This window comes from Dipodomys spectabilis, unplaced genomic scaffold (assembly GCF_019054845.1).
Source record: "Dipodomys spectabilis isolate Male_0828 unplaced genomic scaffold, ASM1905484v1 ptg000054l, whole genome shotgun sequence".
Taxonomy (NCBI): Eukaryota; Metazoa; Chordata; class Mammalia; order Rodentia; family Heteromyidae; genus Dipodomys; species Dipodomys spectabilis.
The window spans coordinates 11,313,796-11,334,110 of NW_024870731.1; the positions used below are offsets into that span (position 1 = coordinate 11,313,796).

Sequence of the window (20,315 nt, forward strand, 5' to 3'; positions counted from 1 at the left end):
CTGTGTGTCAGAAGGTGGAGCTCTAAACATATCTGTAATACTAGCTTTTATATATGCACTTCACAAATGTGTGTAATGAGGAGATTAAAGCAGGGGTAAAGTGTTTAGAAAAATGGTTCTAAAGAATATTCCAATTCTTTCAGGATAAAATCATATATATCCTAGTATGTATATGGCTCACTAACAGAAAAGATGTTTAATGTTTTTCTTTGATTTTTACATAGTTTTTATATAAAAAGGTAAATGTATACAGATCAGGTCATAAAATATAGTGTATTTAAAAAGCAAAACATATTGAAAAGTCAGGATCACCTAGTCAAATGAAGGTAAGGTCATTAATACTCACAAGCATCTCGGATGTAGAGTAACATGGCTATGAAGATGTAGTCCACTAAACTTAGGCTAAGGCCATCTGCAAACAAGGCATCCCAGACCACCAGAAGATCCTGCAGAGGGAATTCTCGGCCAAACAGCAGCCGCACCCACCGTCTGCAGAGCAACAAAACAAAAATTCAGGAAATAGGTCTTTTGAGAATCACACAAAGAGTGATCATTTTTCTCATGTTAATATGAAAAAATAACAATCGGGCACAGTGAGAAAATATATACACAAAATATATTACAATAAAATTTGAGTTTTAAATAAACACTATGTATTAAAAATGTAATGAAGTAAAAATCTATGTTTTCAGGTTTTAAATTAACTTTAGAATTCCATACTAGGCCACAATTGTTAAACATTATTTTTATGTGTATAAAACACATTATGCTCAAAAAGACAAAAGAATTTCAGGTTTAATAGAATTAAAAATTCCATATTTTATAGAAGTGACAAATTCTCAAAAGGAAAAGAGAAAATGGATGTGTAGTTGATCTAGTACCATTATGTAAGATTATAAATTAAAAGTATAATTTTGAAATTTTCATGATCTGTACTGATTGTTTTGTTGCTATTATTTCAGATTAAAAAAATTTTTAATGGCAAATTAATATAATCAAACTCATTCTCATCCTTTATTTTTATTTAAAATTTTCAGTTAAAAATTAATACAAGAAAAGCCGGGCGCTGGTGGCTCACGCCTGTAATCCTAGCTACTCAGGAGGCTGAGATCTGAGGATCGCGGTTCAAAGCCAGCCCGGGCAGGAGAGACCATGAGACTCTTATCTCCAATAAACCACCAGAAAACTGGAAGTGGCGCTGTTGCTCAAGTGGTAGAGCGCTCGCCTTGAGCTGAAGAGCTGAGGGACAGCGCCCAGGCCCAGAGTTCAAGCCCCACGACCGACAAAAAAAAAAAAAAAAAAAATTAATACAAGAAAAAGTCAGCACTACTGTACATATTTCTCTGTCAAGTGTAGATAGCTATATCAGATTAGCAAACCAATGTTCTGAGCAGTGTTTTTTATGCTGATTTCTATGGCCATGGGACAGGATAATAATACTAAATAATGCTTACATGTAATTGTGGAACACAGTAGTGATATTTTAAACTTTCAATAAATCATATTAAGAAGTTTATATCTAGCACTTATAGGAAAATAAGAGCAATTAGATTTGGTATGTTTTAAACCATTTATTCCTACTTTTATACAAGTTACAATTTTCTTCCACGCCTATTCTCTAGGAATTAAAGAAAGAATTCTGTGTGATTCTAACACACGGCAAATTTAGTTAAAAACTCTAAATTTCTAGTACAACTAATATAGGGTAGAAGAAATTATGTTAGAACTAGTTAAGAGATAGTAGTTTTTTTGTACAATTGAAACCAAGTGTATTAGTGGGGCTAAGGTAGGGCAAAAATAGGTAGCAAATATTATGTTCTTTACAAACAGGAGCTATAGCTGTGATAAACCACACATATGTATCATAGTTTATTAGCAATAATGTTATCAAATACTTAACATTTTTATTCATATTATCAAATTAATCAATAGAAATAATTAGATTGCATCTACATATGTTAATATTTACTACTCCAGAAAGAAAAAAAACTATCAACCAGTTGCTTTCCTTAATTGCAAAGTATTAACTGGTCTTGCAGTAAGTGTTGGAAGAACTGGGGATGGGCAAAACAAACAAGCACAAGAGTTAATCATTTTGTGTAGCATTGCAGAGGACTTTTAATTGACACAGATATTTGCATTCCTCAATGACTACACATTTAGAACTTGGGTACTCAGTCATTTGACTCACATCACTGTAAGAAAATTCCGTCAATGAAAAACAAATGAAGGTTAATACACAATGGGAATACAATACTATCTTTCCAGCCTCCCTTATAGCTCAAATTTCTTTTATTTTCATAGGGACAATAATAGTATTAGTTTCATTATAGATAATGCTTCAAGAGCAAATAAAGAAAATAGATTATTTTTTTAAAAATCATTTATAAACCTATTATTTCTATGACAAAATGTTCAGTTACTGCTCAAACTTCTCCTGCAACATTTCTCCTGATTGGGGTTGTATGAATTTAGTTTCAAAATGACCCAACCAAAACAAACCTACATGCAGCAATCTTCACTGAAGCACTGGCAGGAAGACTAAATGCAAATTCTAATTTGCACTGAATAAAATAGTTCTTATTGTTTTTTGGGTCAAACTATCTACATATTTTAAATATATATCTATATATTGTTATTATAAAGGTGATTTACAAAGGTTTTTTTAGTTACATAAGTCTGGTAATGAATACATTTCTTTTTAAACAGTGTCAATCCTTCCCTCTCTATCTCCCAGTTTTTTCCTCCCATCCCCATCCACTAGTTGTATAATTTATTTTCAACATAGTGTCTAGTGAGTATCACTGTTCATTTGTTAACATCATCAAAACTACAAAAAATCTAAGACTTTAGTATTTTTATACTTAATATGTAAGCTATGGTGTGAGGCTTTACTAAATTTTCATACTGCTTAATTCCAACTTTTACCTTGCCAAATACTTTGCCAAATAATTCTAGATCAGGAACCAGATTTGTGTGTGTGTGTGTGTGTGTGTGTGTGTTGGGGAGGAAAAGGGAGGAAAGAGGAAGAGGGAAAGAAAGAAGAGGAAAAGGTAGGAAAGAAAGGCAGGAAATCTAGGACATTCTTTATAAAGAGCTTTATATACTCCACTAAATGCTTTATGTGATGTTTACCAAGGTCTCATTAAATGTACTGTAAAGCCACCTGTAATGCTACTGAGAAGCAAAGGCAGAACTAAACTGAAGTCCAGACACAATTGCAATTGGTGACACAAAAATAATTCAGAACATGTGGAGGAAAACCCCAATACCTAAGAAAATATAATTTGTCACTAGATAAATAGCATGTGACTTTTATATATAATTGCTAACAATCTGTACATGCAATGATGTGAAAGTAAAATGTAGTTCCTTTTACTTAATATACAATTATAGAAAAATTAAGGTCAAATTCTGAGAATCTTTCACAAGAACCATATGACCAAATGGAATACTGCGAAACTATTGATAATTTAGTCTTCTTAATCACAATTGGATTCACTTCATACATATATTTACAACACAAAAATTCCTGTGTTATTCTGTTTTCTACACTGAGCTTAAAACTCAAATTAAAACTCAGCCCTTCAAGGAATATGTAACTATTAGAAATTATTTCAGTAAGCTTTTGTATTCTTAGAAAGGAAAACTTACTCTAAGAAATAAGATCATATAAAGAAGTCACTTCTATAATTAACATGTTATTTATGCATTTTAAAATATTTAGTGGAGTTTAAGTTACACTTGGGGGTAGCATTTAAACATTTCTTTTCCCCTTAATAAGAGGTTCAGTTTAATTGCTTGATATTATTAATCTTGCTTGATGTATGTTACACCTGCAGATTTCAATGCTCATATTGTATCACTGTGATAATACAATAATTCATATTTTACTAGATCTAGTAATTAAAATTTGCACAAACAAAATGACTGTCTTGAAGTACTACATTCAAAAACAGGGGAATTTCTATTTTTGTAACTCATACAATTATTCTCAATTTTAAGTTTCTTGTGTAATTAAGCTGCTATACCAAGAGGATGAATAACAACTCATAGTGTTACTGCTTTTTGTATGACCCATAGAAACACCAAGATAAGTACATTTTTTCCCCATCAAATTTGTTTAGAAATTGACCAATTTGAGGTTTCAATGAGTATAGTCTTAATCCAACATGGTTGTAATGTGTTATAGAGAAAAAGTTAAGTTAAATCCTAGCTCTTCATATCCTTTTCCTTGTATGACTCGTTAGTGAGATATCAGTATAGTATTCTTATAAAAACAAGTGATATAGAAAAGCTACAGTCAAACTAATTTAACAAACATTACAAAGGCATACCAACTGACGCATGATGATGAAATTACAGCACTGGTTAAGATTTGGAACACAAAAGAACAATATTTTTTGCTCTATGATATTAATTGAGTTTGCTATTGTTTATGCTTTTCAAAGCTTATAATTTTTAAATATCCCAGGCCTAATATGGAATAAACACAGGACTGAAATTCTGTATCAGAACCCCCCCAAAAAATTTTTAGCCAAAAATGTTCTCTGGGGTTGAGTATCTTCTTGACTGAGTTTAGATTCTTTTTTACATTGGTATTCTTTGTATTCATTCTTTTAAAATTAATTTATTCTGATTATCCTTTATATTAATTTTATGAGAACAATCTCAAATATGGAAGTTTTGTAATTATGGTCCAGTTATTTTCATCTTTCACTTCTTTACAAAGTAAAATTACAAAGGATGGACTGTAAAATAAATAACATTGTTTCAATTTCACACTTACTTTTCTAAGAGCTCTGAAGAATACATTAAATATCTGAAGATATTTAACCTGTCTCATAGACTTAATTCAAATTTGCTTTCTGAGCATTCTTTATAATCTATAGCTTTGCATCCATCATGAATTTGGCTTTCTGGGAACACATGTGAAACCTAAATTAGGGGTTAAATTAACCCCAAGACACACATAAATGAACCATTAAGTGAGTATTGTTGAGTATAAGGAATGTTCTCTCTTCCTTTCAGGGGGCAGTACATAGTCTTTTATTAAGGTTTCTTATTCCAAAAATAAGTTCCTAATAATTATCACCCCAAAATAAATTACAGTAATTTATTTTTCAACACAAGTGTGTGAAGCTGTTTGTCAGAAGAAATGTAATAGGCCCTTTGCAAAAATAGTCTGAATGGAACATACGCCCTGTATATTGATGTTTTTCCACATATATAAAAAGTTCAGAAGGCACTGGACATAAAGATGACCATAATATGCTGTGAATTTCTATAATCTTGGACATTCTTCATTCTCTTTTTCTCCATTTCTCTCTTCCTCTCCCCTTCATTTCTTCCCTCTCTCTCTCTCTCATACACATGTGCACACGTCCCATAACCTTAGCTTGGTTTTAGATAAATACCTATTTAAAAGTATGATATTTCAAAGACTGAATCATTTTACTGAGTGATTTACTAGTAATTCAATGGAGTCCCACACAGCTATATAAACAGGATACATTTTCCTTGATAAGCTAACTCCAAGTTACGGTACAGCTAGAATTGTGGCTCTGACTGAGAACTGTAGGGATAAGGTTGCTGACCTTTTCTGCCCTAGCTCTTAACTTGGGTCTAACTAAAGCTGCTGGGCATCTCTGGGAGAAAACTATTTAAATTCACAACTGCTGATGAATTATGGCACAAAGACTGAAGTAGAGTTAATGGTAAGATGGGAAAAATTAAACTGAGGCTCAATGAACAGTGTTTTTTAATTCATACTACAACTTTTGTTTCTAGAAAGTCCATAGACTTTGTTCTGTTATTCTCCCTTCAGGAAAGGGAATTATTAGGTAATTTTTTAAAAACAGTATTCAGAGAGCCACTAAAAAACAACCGTTCTTATCCCTCCTAATCTGAGAATCATTCTAACAAAGAATGAAATTGCATAATTTTACTTTCTGAAACTGCTCTAGACTATTTCAATTGTCACTGGGATTTTACTCACATTGAGTCAGAGTTTTCACTGAATATATTTCTATACATTGTTGGAAAATACTAGAATCTATTTCAGGACCAAGGTAATGCAAATGTCATGTTTCCATAATCAGTTCCCTATAATTTTCAACAATGACATAGGAGATAGATGCTTGCTACTGAAATGGAGGCAGGCAAACTTGACAGGCTGGTTGTGTGTTATCAGGAGAGTCAGATAGAACTTCATAGTAACAGGTGTAGAGGGCTCTGATTCCCTAATCTCTAACCCATAGTTCTGAACCCCTCTGGGGTTATGTTTTTACTGGTCCTTTCATGTTTTGTTCTGGTGCCTGATCCTGGCCCGGTGGCTTTAAAGCATGGTGTTCTCCATTTAGCTAGAATTACAGGTGTGAGCCACCAGCAAAGAGTTGATATTTTTCAGTTTGAACTTGTTTCTAGGAGCTACTGGGATTCTATTTTAGATACTGTTGGGATGAGGATTCCACCATGAGAACAACTACATAAGAAGCTCTTTCTCTCTACATCTCAGCTCACTTGTGTTTACTTTCAAATTTGCTTCCCTAGCATGTTAAGCCATTGGGCCAATGGCAACCATACACTTAATCATTGGGAGAGAAAAGCATATAAAAACTTTCCTTGCCATTCTGTTTGCTCTGACTTCTACTACAATAGGTCTTTGGTATCTTTAAGTATATAGTTACAATGGGACTACCACTGAGGGAAATCCTCACACAGTTAGGATGTATGTGTCTATCTAGACTGTATTTGGTCAAGTCACATGTAATAAATCTGAAAATAACATGGGTTTATTGAATTTTATTTTCTGTATCACTAGACCTATACATAGAAAAACAGATACAGATTTAGAAGTGCAGAAGGTCTCTCTAAAGATATGCCATTTTGACTTTTTTTTAAGGCTCCTGTGTAAGATAAAAAACTGCAAAATAAGGCTACCCAAATTATAATGTGCTGCTGCCAGGATGGGTGGGAGCTCAGGGGTCAAGTTCCAGGGAGAAGTAGCACATTAAAACCACTATGGTCATGTTTTTCTTAAACACTTTTTTTTTGCCCCATTTAACAAAGCAGTTTATGTGTACAGTGTATCTTTTTCTTTGTCTTTTTTGGCTGGTCATGGGGCTGGAACTCAGGGGCAACTTTTTCTAATGAACTTATTGTTACTATAAAGGTGATATATAGAGGAATCACAACTACTTAGGTTTTTGTCCCCCATGCTGCGTTTATATTCTAACAAACTACATAGACTATAATCTAAGAGCCATAAAAACATGGCATAGAATTTACCATTTTGCAATTCATATTAAATGCCATGAAAAAGTTAAAAAATGTATCTTATTTCATCTATTTTTTGTGCCAGTCCTGGGACTTGAACTCAGCTTTGCACTCTTGCCTGAGTTTTCACTCATAGCTGGTGCTCTACCATTTGAGCTACTACACCTCCACTTCTGAAGGTTTATTGTTGGTTAATGGGGCATAATTTGTCTGTCTGGGCTTGTTTTAAACTTTGATCCTCAGATCTTTCAGCTTCTTGAATTGCTGTTAGGATTATAGTTATAAGCTACTAGCACCTGGCTAATTATGATGTATTTTATGTCAATGTTTGTTAAAAACAGATTTATTATGATGGAATAATATTTATAAATACCAATATCTATAGTCATATAAAAATAGGGACTAGGGGTGTAGCTCAGTAGTAGTGGCATCTTTAGCATGGGTCCTGGGTTCAGTCTCCATCAATACACACACACACACACACACACACACACACACACACACACACACATCTCCATCATAGTAAACGTGCATGTCATGCATGCATGTATGTATATATGTGTACCTCGGTGGAGGTATAGTGAATACTCATAAATTCTCCAGGTCACATGTGATTGGCTTTGGTGAGGTAAGACAGATAGGAAATATCACAGCATAACTGAATAACAAAACATACGCATACAAAGAGCAGAGAATACTTATACCACCAACAGAACCGAGAAGGACCCCTGCCTCCACGCCACGTGAAATCTCCATGACTTAACTCACCAATTTTATGTTGTCCAACTCTATGTTACTAATAAACCATTCTTACCAAACTACTGTATTATCAACTTGTTCAGATGGATGTGACTATTCTTAAAAATAAAAGATGCATTTAAAATGTTATTCTTGGAAAAGAGCTAAACTCTAGGAAATATCTCTTTAGTGGTTTTCTTTCAGCCTCATGATATCATGGTGGAAAATAAATTCGAGGATAAAAAAGTTTTTCTAGAAACTGAAATTTTAGTGCACAGTAGAATAAATGAGAATAAGCAGAGAAAAAATTCTTCAGAGCTTGCTATAGCAAAGGAGTCAGCTTCTATCACTTGTGTTTGGCAGGAAATCTAAAGCAGCTCAGAGAGTGAGAAAGATTTATAGTCAGGAAAGAAAAAGGGGAAAGGCATATTAGTTATGACTGATTGAAGCTTGTAGGTAGGGGAGCTGGCTCACTAAAAGTAGAGATCATGTATATGATTGAGTTGGGGAGCATATTTGGCTTTTTCTGATTGGTTTTTGTTGGAAGTAGAGTAGGAAAGGGAGAAAATAGAGAAATATGCAGTTATAAATAATATCTGTTTTTGGACTGATTTGCTGTGGAGGTTGTGGCTTGGCTTTCTTTGCTTCTTGTGTGGCCAGAGTTATGTTGTTACATATACTTTGGTTGTTGTCCCTTTATATATTGTCTTTCCAGATTTTCTCTGACTTCTCAACCTATGTAAGGGTTCAGTTTACAATTAGTTACAGTTGTAGAAATAAAATTATTTTTTGAGAGTTCTAAAGTATAAATGAAGACAAACTGGAAGGGCAGTGTGACCACTGGATATATGATTCCCTATTCAAACCTTTTCACTAAAATTTTCATAAAAATGATACAATAATCAGACACTGCTGGGTCACACCTGTAATCTTAACTCCTCAGGAGGCTGAGATATGAAGATAAAAGTTTCAAAGCCTGTCCGGGCAAGAAAGCCTGTGAGACTCTTATCTCCAATTAACTAGGAAAAAGACAGAAGTAGAGATGTGGCTCAAGTGGCAGAGCACCAGCCTTGAGCAAAACAGCCAAAGGACAGTGTCCAGGCCCTGAGGTTAAGCCCCTATACCAACACAGACCCCCACCCTCACCCCATGATATAAGAGTAAAAACTTCAGTCCTACTTTCTGTAATAGCAGAGCAGAGTGGTGGATTCCTTTGAGAATTTCATCAAGTATGTAAAACTTCCCCCTTAAAAATATGCCCTCCTGTACTTATAGCCACTCACTTTGCAGACCTCAGAAAAAGTATGGCCATGTTGAGAAATCATGTTCTACATTATGATTTGTTACTTTAGATATTTTTATTGCCATGGAAAGAAATACACGGCCTCCTTACATTTTATAATAACAATATTTTCTCAAAGGGTTCGTAGGTTAAATCTTTGCCTATGAGGAGCTGGTTGTGAGGCTCTGCTAGCTGAAGACTACATAAATCTGCAATACCTTGTGAAAATGTCCATGACTTGGTAATACTCATCTCTACCAAAGTAAGGCTGAAAGGAGTGGGATGAGGTAAAAGTTCTTCACTGAAAAGAGTTCTTCCTGATTCATGCATGGATACTACCATAAAGAAAACTGCTATGAAAAAATGTAATTTTTCATTTAACAAATACTTCTTGAATTTGTGAAGTACGGTGTTAGGCCATAGAGTGAATGCTATGATGACAACTCTCAATCATTAATATGGAACTTATCCAAACTAACATTTTAATTCAAAAATAATCCTATCAATCTGGCTTCCCACAGTCCTTTCCCATTTTTCTGTGCCCCCCTCCCCTAATGGCAACATTAGAAAAATATAATTAGGAGGATAAAAACAAGTTAAAACGTTACTAAATACACTTCAAAGCCAAGTATTAATGGTTTTTGGATTATCCACCATTTGGGACTATGTATACACTAGCTCCTATCCATTAATGCATATAATCAAGAGCTTAATGTGGGCTGAGTGTGTTGCTCTAGGTAGAATGTTTGCTTAGCATGTACAAGGCCCCAGGTTCTATCTTCTATACTCCAAACAAACAACAACAATAAAATTCCCAAACTAAAAACAAGCAAGCAAGCAACCAACCAAACAAAACCAATAAAGTAAGTGCATGAGGCTCTGGAGGCTTATAAGCGAGCAAAGAGACATATGGAAGGAGAGGGAAAGAGTCAGCAAAGGTAGAGGTCAGCCGCATTACATTCACTGAATTGAGTATTTGGAAATTTAGAAATCAGAACTTTAGAAATTTAGAAGTCTAACTAAAATGATCACAAATTAGTTTTACCTGCTAGTAGCTAAATGAAAACAAAGATGCTAAAGGAGATCTTCCATTTTATCCCTAGCAGATAGCTAAAGTTCAGTGTCCAAATAGCTTTGCACTTAAATACATGTATCTCTGTAATTATTTTTAATGGACAAATATATGCTAGGAAATATACACAAGGGAAATTTGTTTTGTTATGCATATAAGATTACAACTCAATGTTTAAAAATAATCACACACAATTTCTTTTCTTTTCTTTTTTCTTTTTAATTGGTTGTAGGGCTTGAACTCTGGGCCTGGACACTGTCCCTGAGCCCTTCAGCTCAAGGCGAGTGCTCTACCACTTGAGCCACAGCTCCACTTCCATCAAACACTATTTCTGATAATAGTAAACATCATGCATTTACATGATATGATTTGATCTGCAAAAGTGCTACTGTATTTGATCTTCAGATAAGCTTCAAGACTTTAATGAAGTATAACTTATTCCATGTAGTCTATGGAATAAATGTAGGTATCGCAACCACTTGTGAGGAAAATATATGCATGTTTCAGAGACCCATAGTTGATTTCATTCTTTACCTCCCAATTCATAATTTTCCTTGTTTACATTCCAGACAAGCAGGGGAGCAACATATTTTATAGAAGCATGAACAGAGGAAAATGACACAGTCTGAAGTCACACTTCATCTAAAAGCTGACTACTAATTACACAATGATACTATAACTCCTGAACATGAAAATACATGTATTCTTTTTAGTCTTTTATAATCTTCTACAATCCTCTTCTTAGATTCATAAAATATATATGTGATTCAGATATGTGTGAAAAAAACCACATTAGTGGCCAATCACAAGATTCATCCAGTATCACATTTACTACTGCTATGTCATCTGAGTTCTTTTCAGTAGAAGACATGGACTTTTTGAAGGATTTATTCAGATGAATCACAATCTGCTATTTCATGAGTACCTAAATTAGTTACAATAGTGGTAATCATAACTACAGACCCTATAAGATTTAGAGTGCTTCCTTTCAAGGAAACACATTAAATATATTATAAAGAACTAAGAATTTACAAAGAAAAGAAAGGAAAATTGTCACTTTTAGCAAACTGTTTTAGGAAGACTTATGAGGTCTAGAATTACATACAAGGATAATGGAGAGGACAGAAACTCTGAAATCTGGTTTACTGAGGAAATTGTGGAATATATATTCATAAATTAACTTGCTCATAAAGCAACTTAAATATGAAGCTGCCGAAACACTACATAATATGCTTTCAATTCATTTCAATGACACACTTGCATTCTTCTCACTTAATCTACTAGTTGCTGTAGTTCTGACTTGGTGCAGAGATTCTCCAAAGCCAGGAGCACAAGGTTTGAAGTAGTGCTTTCTAATCTCAGACTCTTACCTCATCATCCTTCCAACTGTCTTATTCTTTTATTCATCATGAGTCAAAATAACGACTATGTGGGGCTAATGATTTAGTAAATTTAGAATAATTTTAATTTTTTTATAAATGGCAAAAGAATTTTAAAGTGTAACAGAATCATAGAAGAATCATTTTTCCTTCCGATCTCAGATCCCTTCCCTGCCAACAAATCCATTACTCACAAACAGCCAATGTTCTTTCACAATGGAGACATTTTATGAATGTGTGTGCCTCTTAATACACTATGCCATTTGTTTTTAAATTTAATGACAGAATATTTGGACAAAATATTAAATAAAGAGAAAGAAACACTTTCTTATGGTTAAGTAGAATAGATAAATAAATAATAGAATAGATAAATTAGAGTAGATAATATTGATTTGACTAATCTTTTTTGTTATTCATTTTGATTACTTCATCTGTTATTACACATGACACTGTATGTATTATTTTTGCATAAGCTATTGTTTTCCTAAATGCTGGGAAAGGCAACACTGATATTTTAAGTTACTTCACCACTTTTGTTTAAATTAGGACTTGTGGTGAAGAAAAACAGCACTGAGTAATCACATACAGACACACACACACACATGCAGGCAGGCACACACGTATACAGAGCAGATTTAGGAGGAACATTGGGAAAAATGATGTTCAAATGTGGTTTCTGGACAGCAGTATCAGAATCATCTGGACATTTGTTCAAACTGTAAATTCTTGACCCTCAATTGTGCTATAACTGCTAAATTCTAAAGTGTATAGAATGGCACTTAAAATTCCAGACCTCAAGAGTTGGAGGCTACTCAGGGATACATAGCAAGACTATATCTAAAAAACAAAAGAAAACAAGAAAACAATAACAGAAAAAAAGCCAGAAAGGAAGTCAGGAAAGCAGAACAGAAGGGGAGGAAGGAAAAAAGGAAAGGAAGGCAAGAAGAAAAGAGAGGAAATCAATTCTAGGCAGGGTCCAGCAATCTGTACTTAAAGTTCCTTAGAGATTCAAGTTTGAGAGCCATTATTTTAAAACTGAGAGGATACTATCTTGAGACTAACAAGAGACCAGAGTAACATTTTGCCCCCCCTTTTTTTTTCAGTACAGTTTGGTCCCTTTAGTCAAAACTAAAATTAATGTATTATTTTCTTTATTGCATATAGTTTTATCAATTTCCAATCTAGAATATTGAATAATCATTTTACTCCAACTTTGCTTAAATTGCTGATAAACCTGGATTAATTTTGGTACAAAACAAGACACACAGTTTCATGATTTACTAAATACTCTGTTAGTTCACTAACCTACATTAGTGAAAAATCCATTGTTTTCCCAATGGATTTTCCTACTGTTGTCATATATTAAGTTCTCACAGATATTGAGGGTGTTTTGGAATTTCTATTTTATTTATCTATAGATCTAATTACATAACAAATCCAAGCTTTATAATTACATTATCTTTAAAATATATTTTATGGTCATGATCCTTTAAATCCCAGAATAGCCCATAGTTGGTATATTTAAATGTGCCTTTAAATTTATCTTTGTAATTTATTTTAATTATATCCGTGTTTTTGTGGAAGTACTTCAAATGATGCAATAAAGGGTCTGAAATATAGCAATTAGCTTATTAAATGTGAATTAATTAGTTGTCTTATAGTGAGCCTGACTGACCATGATTTGGAAACACAAGTCATTCTCTAGCACTGCTGTTTCTGTGCATTTTTGTTTTTTTTTTTATTTAATTTTATTGTAAAGGTATTGTATAGAGAGGTTACAGTTACATAACTAAGGTAATGAGTACATTTCTTGTTGAACATTGCTATCCCCTCTCTTGTTTTTCTTCCATTTTTCCTCCCCTTGGCCTTCCCTCTAGGTTGTAAAGTTCATTTCCAACATAGTATCTTGTGAGTATCACTGTTGCAGTGATTCACCCTTTGTCATTTGTCTTCACCATTTTGTTGTTCCCTTCCCTTTCCCAAATCAGATAAATGTATATACAAGACATAGAGTACTAAAATTAAAATTAGTGACACCGGGGGGATAAAACAAATTTTTAAAAAAATGAAAGAAAAAAGAAAGAACTTCACACAGTACATTAAAAATAACAACAAAACCTCTTATTTCTACCTCTTAGACTTCATTTCGATTATCATCATTTTTTTTTTTTTTTGGGTCGGTCATGGTGCTTGAACTCTGGGGCCTGTCCCTCAGCTCTTCAGCTCAAGGCAAGCACTCTACCGCTTGAGCCACAGCACCACTTCCGGTTTTCTAGTGCTTTAACAGAGATAAGAGTCTCATGGACTTTTCTGCCCCAGCTGGCTTTGAATTGTGATGCTCAGATTTCAGCCTCCTCAGTAGCTAGGATTACAGGGGTGAGCCACCGGCGGCCGGCTCGATTATCATCATTTTATATGGTCAGACGTACATAGCTATTGAGCTATTGTGCTCCTTTGATAAGAATATCCTAGACACATACTAATTATTAAAAATGAGGGAAACTGTGGAGCCTATGTTTCTTTGGGTCTGTTTACTCCACTTGAAATCATTTTTTCCAACTCTTTCCATTTCCTTATAAATGGTACAATTTCATTCTTTCTGATGGAGTAGAATTCCATTGTGTATATATACCACATTTTCTTGATCCATCCATCTACTGAAGGGCATCTGGGTTGGATCCATATTGTAGCTATGGTAAATAATGCTGCAATGAACATAGTTGTGCTGGTAGCTTTAGTGTGGCCTTGTTTCTGTTTGTTTGGGTAAATGCTTAGGAGTAGATTGGTGGATCATAGGGGAACTCTATGTTTAGTCTTTTGAATAACCTCCATACTGCTTTCCAGAGTGGTTAAACCAGTTTATATTCCTATCAACAGTGTAGTAGTGTTCCCTTTTGGCCACATAGTCAGGGACTATTTTTTTCTTGATATTGGCCATTCTCTTGGGGTGAGGTTGAATCTCAATGTAGTTTTGATTAGCATTTCTTTTATAGACAGAGTTGATGAACATTTCTTCATGTGTGGATTGGCTATTCTTATTTCCTCTCCAGAGAAGCTGTCATATATTAAGCTCTGCTGCTGTGAGGAAGGGGTGTGCCAAGATGAAGGACTATTATAAGACCTTCATTGTGATTGTAATTTTTTCACTAAACTGTTGTCATTTATCTCATTCAATGCTCTTGAATACGTTTAATATTGATATCCTTATATATTCTTTCATTTGTGTTTGTTTTTCCTAGTATGTCTATATAATGGTTTTATCTTTAATCTTTTTCAGTTTCATTTGCTTTAGGGGCAATTTCCTTATCACAGAACATTGTTCTTACTTTATTAAACAAATAGATATAGTCTCATTTCCAGACATGATAGCATAATTGGCACGCCACATGCTCTCATACTATAAACAGCTTGGAGACTGGATAAATATAAAAGAGGTGGACATAACATAAGAGCAGGGTACTGTGATCCCTGACTTATTACAGGGATTAAAAACAGTTAGGTGATGCTCTAATAACCTATTTTCTGCCTGGACACACTTTCCAAAAATCAGGACTGGGAAGCCCAAGTAGAATGCACCTGTCTTACAGATCCAAGACTCAAGACACAGAATGGAGGCTGAGGGAGGTTTGCAAGACATGTTACCTTTGAAGCTTTAAAACTACAAGTTTGCTGAGGGGTCTCCAAAGTATGTGCTGAATGCTAAGCTATAGATGTAAAGGGTAAGCCTCTAAGAGGCCAAACAAAAAGACAATCAGAGAAAGAACCTGTATTATTGTAGCTTGAAAGAACTTGCAAGATTTTACAGTGTTGGGAAGTGATAATATTTTGAACAGGTAGATTCAGGAGAGGTTTGTGTATACATAGACTGTTCACAAGGACATCTCAAAGTACTGTGCCTTATAAGCAGGGCTACATATGCCCTCTAGTAGTAAGAACAAGAGCCAGCTACTAGTTGTTCATGTCTGCAATACTAGCTAATCAGAAGTCTAAGATCCAGTGGATCATGATTCAGAGACATCCCCAGGAATGTCCATGGTAGTTTATTTCCAAAATAACAAGAAAAAAACAATTATATTAAGCAAAGTAAGCCAGACCCAAAGAAACATAGGCTGTATAGTTTCTCTCATTTGTAATAATTAGAATGTGCCTATACATCTACAAGTAAACTCAATGGACAGTAAAAGACAAAAAATGTACTTGGACATGATTAATTAAACAAGACTCTAAACATTCACACTGTTGAGACCAAAGGAGGATATTCTTGAGAGTTATCACAAGAGCTCAATAGCAATGTGCCTATGATCATACAAAATGCTTATTAAAATGAATTCGAAAAAATAAAAACAAGATGTTTTTTATTGTACTGTTTTCAGTTCTTATTTTTCCCCGTTTGTTTTTCCACATTTTATCCTTTTTGATTTCTGTGCCCTTTGTCTTATATATGTTTATCTGATTTGGGGAGAGGAAAGGGAAGCACAGAAATGGTGGGACAAAGGGTGAACTAATGCAGCAATGATAATCATTACACTATGTTGGAAAAGACTATACAACTTGTGAGGGAAAAACTGGGAGAAAATGAGGGAAGGGGTGACACTGTTCAAAAAAGAAGTCATTACCTGACTTATGTAACTGTAACCGCTATGTATATCACCTTTACACTAAAAAATGCTAAAAAAAAGAGTATGCACACTGTACTCTCTTCAAGTGTGGTTACAAGGCTTTATTAAAATGAACTGAGGACAAGAAGTATATAGCAGTGTGCATATTAGTCAAGACCAGTGAGTCACACTTCTAATCCTGCTAATCAGGAGACTAATATCTCAGGACTAAGGTTTGAAGCATGGGCTGGAAAGTCTTATCTACAATTAACTACCAGAACATCAGAAATGGAGTGATATGGTTCAAATTGTAGAGCACCACCAGCCTTGAGTGAAAAAGCTCAAGGACAGAACCCAGGCTCTGAGTTTAAGCCCCAATACTGAACCAATTTTTTTTTCTAATTTTGGTGAAGTCCAACTTCACACACACACACACACACACACACACACACACACACACACACACACTTTTTTTTTTTTGTCAGTCGTGAGGCTTTAACTCGGCCTGGGCACTGTCCCTCTACCACTTAAGCCACAGCTCCACTTCCAGTTTTCTGGTGGTTAATTACAGATAAGAGTCTCACACATGACAGTGAATATATCATAGGGGGAAGAACATACAAAGGAAACAAAAAAAAAATCACATAGCACATTAAAAACAACAAGCCGGGTACCAGTGTCTCACACCTGTAATCCTGGCTACACAGGAGGCTGAGATCTGAGGATCACAGCTCAAAGCCATCCCAGGCAGGAAAGTCTGTGAGAATCTTATCTTCAATAAACCACCAGAAAACTGGAAGTGGCACTGTGTCTCAAGTGGCAGAGCACTCGCCTTGGGCTGAAGAACTCAGGGAAGGATCCCAGGCCCAGAGATCAAGCCCCATGATAGGCAAAACAAAAAACAAACAAAAACAAAAAACCAAAAAAAAAAAAAACCCACCAAAAACCCACAACAACAAAGAAAGACCCCCTGCCTGTGTCCTTATCTTATCATCTTACATGGTCATATGTACATAGCTTTTGAGCTTTTCTGCTCATCTGATAAAATTATCCTAGACATATACTAATTATTTCAAGTGAGGAAAACCATGGGACCTATATTTCTTTGGGTCTGACTTATTTTACTTAATATGATTTTTTCCAAGTCTATTTCCTAACAAATGGGGTGGTATCATTCTTTTTGATGGAAGCATAGAATTCCAATATATATGTATATATATATGTATACATGTATGCATATTCATAGACATTTCTATATATGTATATACATGTATATATACATATATGTATAAATATATGCATATATACACAGATATATACATATATATGTATATTTACATATTTATATACATATATATACATGTATATATATCACATTTTCTTGATCCATTCATCTACTGAGGGGCTTGTATCCCCTGTTGTCACTGTACTTGATTTTCATACCCCACATTTTGTATATACATTTTTCTAATTTGGGGAGGGGATGGGGAATAACAAAATGCTGAAAGAAGGACACAGGATGACCCACTGCAACAATGATACCCACAAGACAGTATATTGGAAATGAACTATACAACTTGGGGGCGGGGGGAAGTGAGGGAGGTAGGGGAGGGAAGGGATAGTGGGAGAACAACAAGGAAAGGGGAAACAATGCTCGACAAAAAATGTACTCATAAATCAGGTGCTGGTGCTCATGCCTGTAACCCTAGCTACAGTTTTCTTTATTATCTTCAACCTCTTATCCTGCTACTTCAGTCCTCACTCTGAAGTGAGAGATGACAGAGGGCCTAGGCTAGGGTGAGATGTCCTGGTAGAATTTTTTTAGGGGTGGAGGGGAGTGGATTGTAGAAAAGACTACAGATATAGCAATAGATAAACTAGTAAGTTAAAAAATAATGCTAAAGAGGGCTGGGAAGGTGTTTCAGTGGTAGAGTGCTTGCCTTGCATATATGAGGCCCTGGGTTCCTCAGCACCACATAAGCAGAAAAAGCCACAAGTGGCACTGTGGCTCAAGTGGTAGAGCACTAGCCTTGAGCTGAAGAGCTCAGGGACTACACCTAGGCCCAGAGTTCAGGCCCCACAACTGACAAAAAAAAAAAGCTAAAATCTGTATAAAATCAATTATCCATGTAGCTTTTTAACCAAAATAAGGTGGCTGACATTTGGAATAAGCATTATAATCTAGAACTCAAAATAAGAAAAGCAATTACTATTAATAAAAGGCATCTTAAAATGGTAAGTAAATATTAAATTGATTATTTTAAAGAATGGATATTTCTAAAGGTATCTTGACATGTTATGATCTTGTCTGACATGAGGCCCTATAAGTTTTATTGTCAAAAAAGAGGTAAGAATAAAATGGCTGTTTACTTAGAAGTCTTGATAACTATTAACAGGCCAATTGTGAGGGTAGAAGATCACAATACATATATTCTATAGGCAGTACCTTTGAGTCAGTCCATATTGCTAAGACCTGTGATCTCTATACTCAGTCTCTAATTTTATGGGTGGTCATCAACAACTCTAGTCCATGACAAGAAGGACCCATCTCTGACTCCTCCCAGCAGAGCTACAACTGCCTAAGTAAAAATACAAAAACCATTCCTTAGTGATAACTACTTTAATTTCTGTCAGTGAAAAGTATCATTAATGTCCATTTGTACTTTTAACTACTTTAAATTATGTAGGAAAACAAATTAAACAGGTATGGTTCTTACTCTCTAAAATTAAGAATAAAATAGGGACTGAAATAAAATAAATAAATAAATAAATAAAATAGTGGTTGAAAAAGTCTTTGTGAAACAAGTTTGAATTTTATAGCATATCAAATTCTACAGGATGAGTTTTAGTTTGTACAATGGAGAATTTAAGTGCCACATTTCCCAAATAACAGAGAATTAGGGTGTTATCTTGATAGAAAAAAAACCCTAAAATATATAGCCATAATTACTGGAAGTCTTATTTTAGCTTTGTGATCACTAATAATTTTATAATGTTCAAATAAGGCTCATGTTGGCTTTGTTCCTTCTCTTCAGTGCCCTTCCCCCTGTATGCTCCCAAAATTAAGGTATTTACAGATACAGATCACTTTCTTCTTTATGAAGCTTCACTACATATACATACTATGTTTCAGAGTTTGTAAAGTATTAGTTAGAAGACTCACAGTGTATATCTGTTAACATATTTATTGCTTTTCACAGTCAAATGAAGTATTAATATTCTAAATCTACAATGGAGAAAACTGTTACTCACATAAATTATATAATTTGCCAGGGATAGTTAGTAAGACAGGTAAGGCACTATGTCAAATGCTGTGCAATCGTTATTTTTAAGCTGGGCAAAAATAAAGGAGAGAGCCAGGCACCGGTGGCTCACACCTGTAATCCTAGCTATTCAGGAGGCTGAGATCTAAGGATCATAGTTCAAAGCCAACCTGGGCAGGAAAGTCCATGAGACTCGTATCTCCAATAAACCACCAGAAAAATGAAAGTGGCGCTGTGGCTCAAGTGGTAGAACGCTAGCCATGAGCTGAAGAGCTGAGGGACAGGCCCAGAGTTCAAGCCCCTTGACTGACCAAAACAAAACAAAACAACAACCAAAAAAACAGAGAAGAGAAATTAGAAGCAGGACAACTGCTTTCTTCATTTATCAAAATGACTGTATTATGTTAATTCACTCGGATTGCATTTGTTTCAAAATGAAATAGTATCTTAAATATGAGGTTTATGGCCTCAGTACATAGAATTCTCAAGTAGGTGATTGCTGGCTTTGGTCCTGTAGTTCATAGAGGTCAGGGCTGACTTCTCTATAATTTTTTTTTTGCAAAGAAGCTGCTGTATATCCAGCCATTACAGAAAAAAGCATCATTGCTTCAATTGTTTACTCTTTGTCCCATCATTTCTGTTCTCCCCCATAGCCTCCCCAAAACAGATAAACTTAACACACAAAATGTATAGAAATAAGAAGTG

General features: G+C 34.7%; 1 protein-coding gene across 7 annotated transcripts in view; it reads right to left on the reverse strand.

Moving 5' to 3' along the window:
* Tbc1d5 (TBC1 domain family member 5) overlaps positions 1-20,315 on the reverse strand; it is a 484,073-nt gene that overhangs the window by 108,946 nt on the left and 354,812 nt on the right. For all 7 annotated transcript variants that reach the window (XM_042679822.1, XM_042679821.1, XM_042679819.1 and 4 more), the window contains one exon: positions 347-489. In XM_042679822.1, the coding sequence (XP_042535756.1) occupies positions 347-489 (143 nt within the window). The remainder of the gene's footprint in view (positions 1-346; positions 490-20,315) is intronic.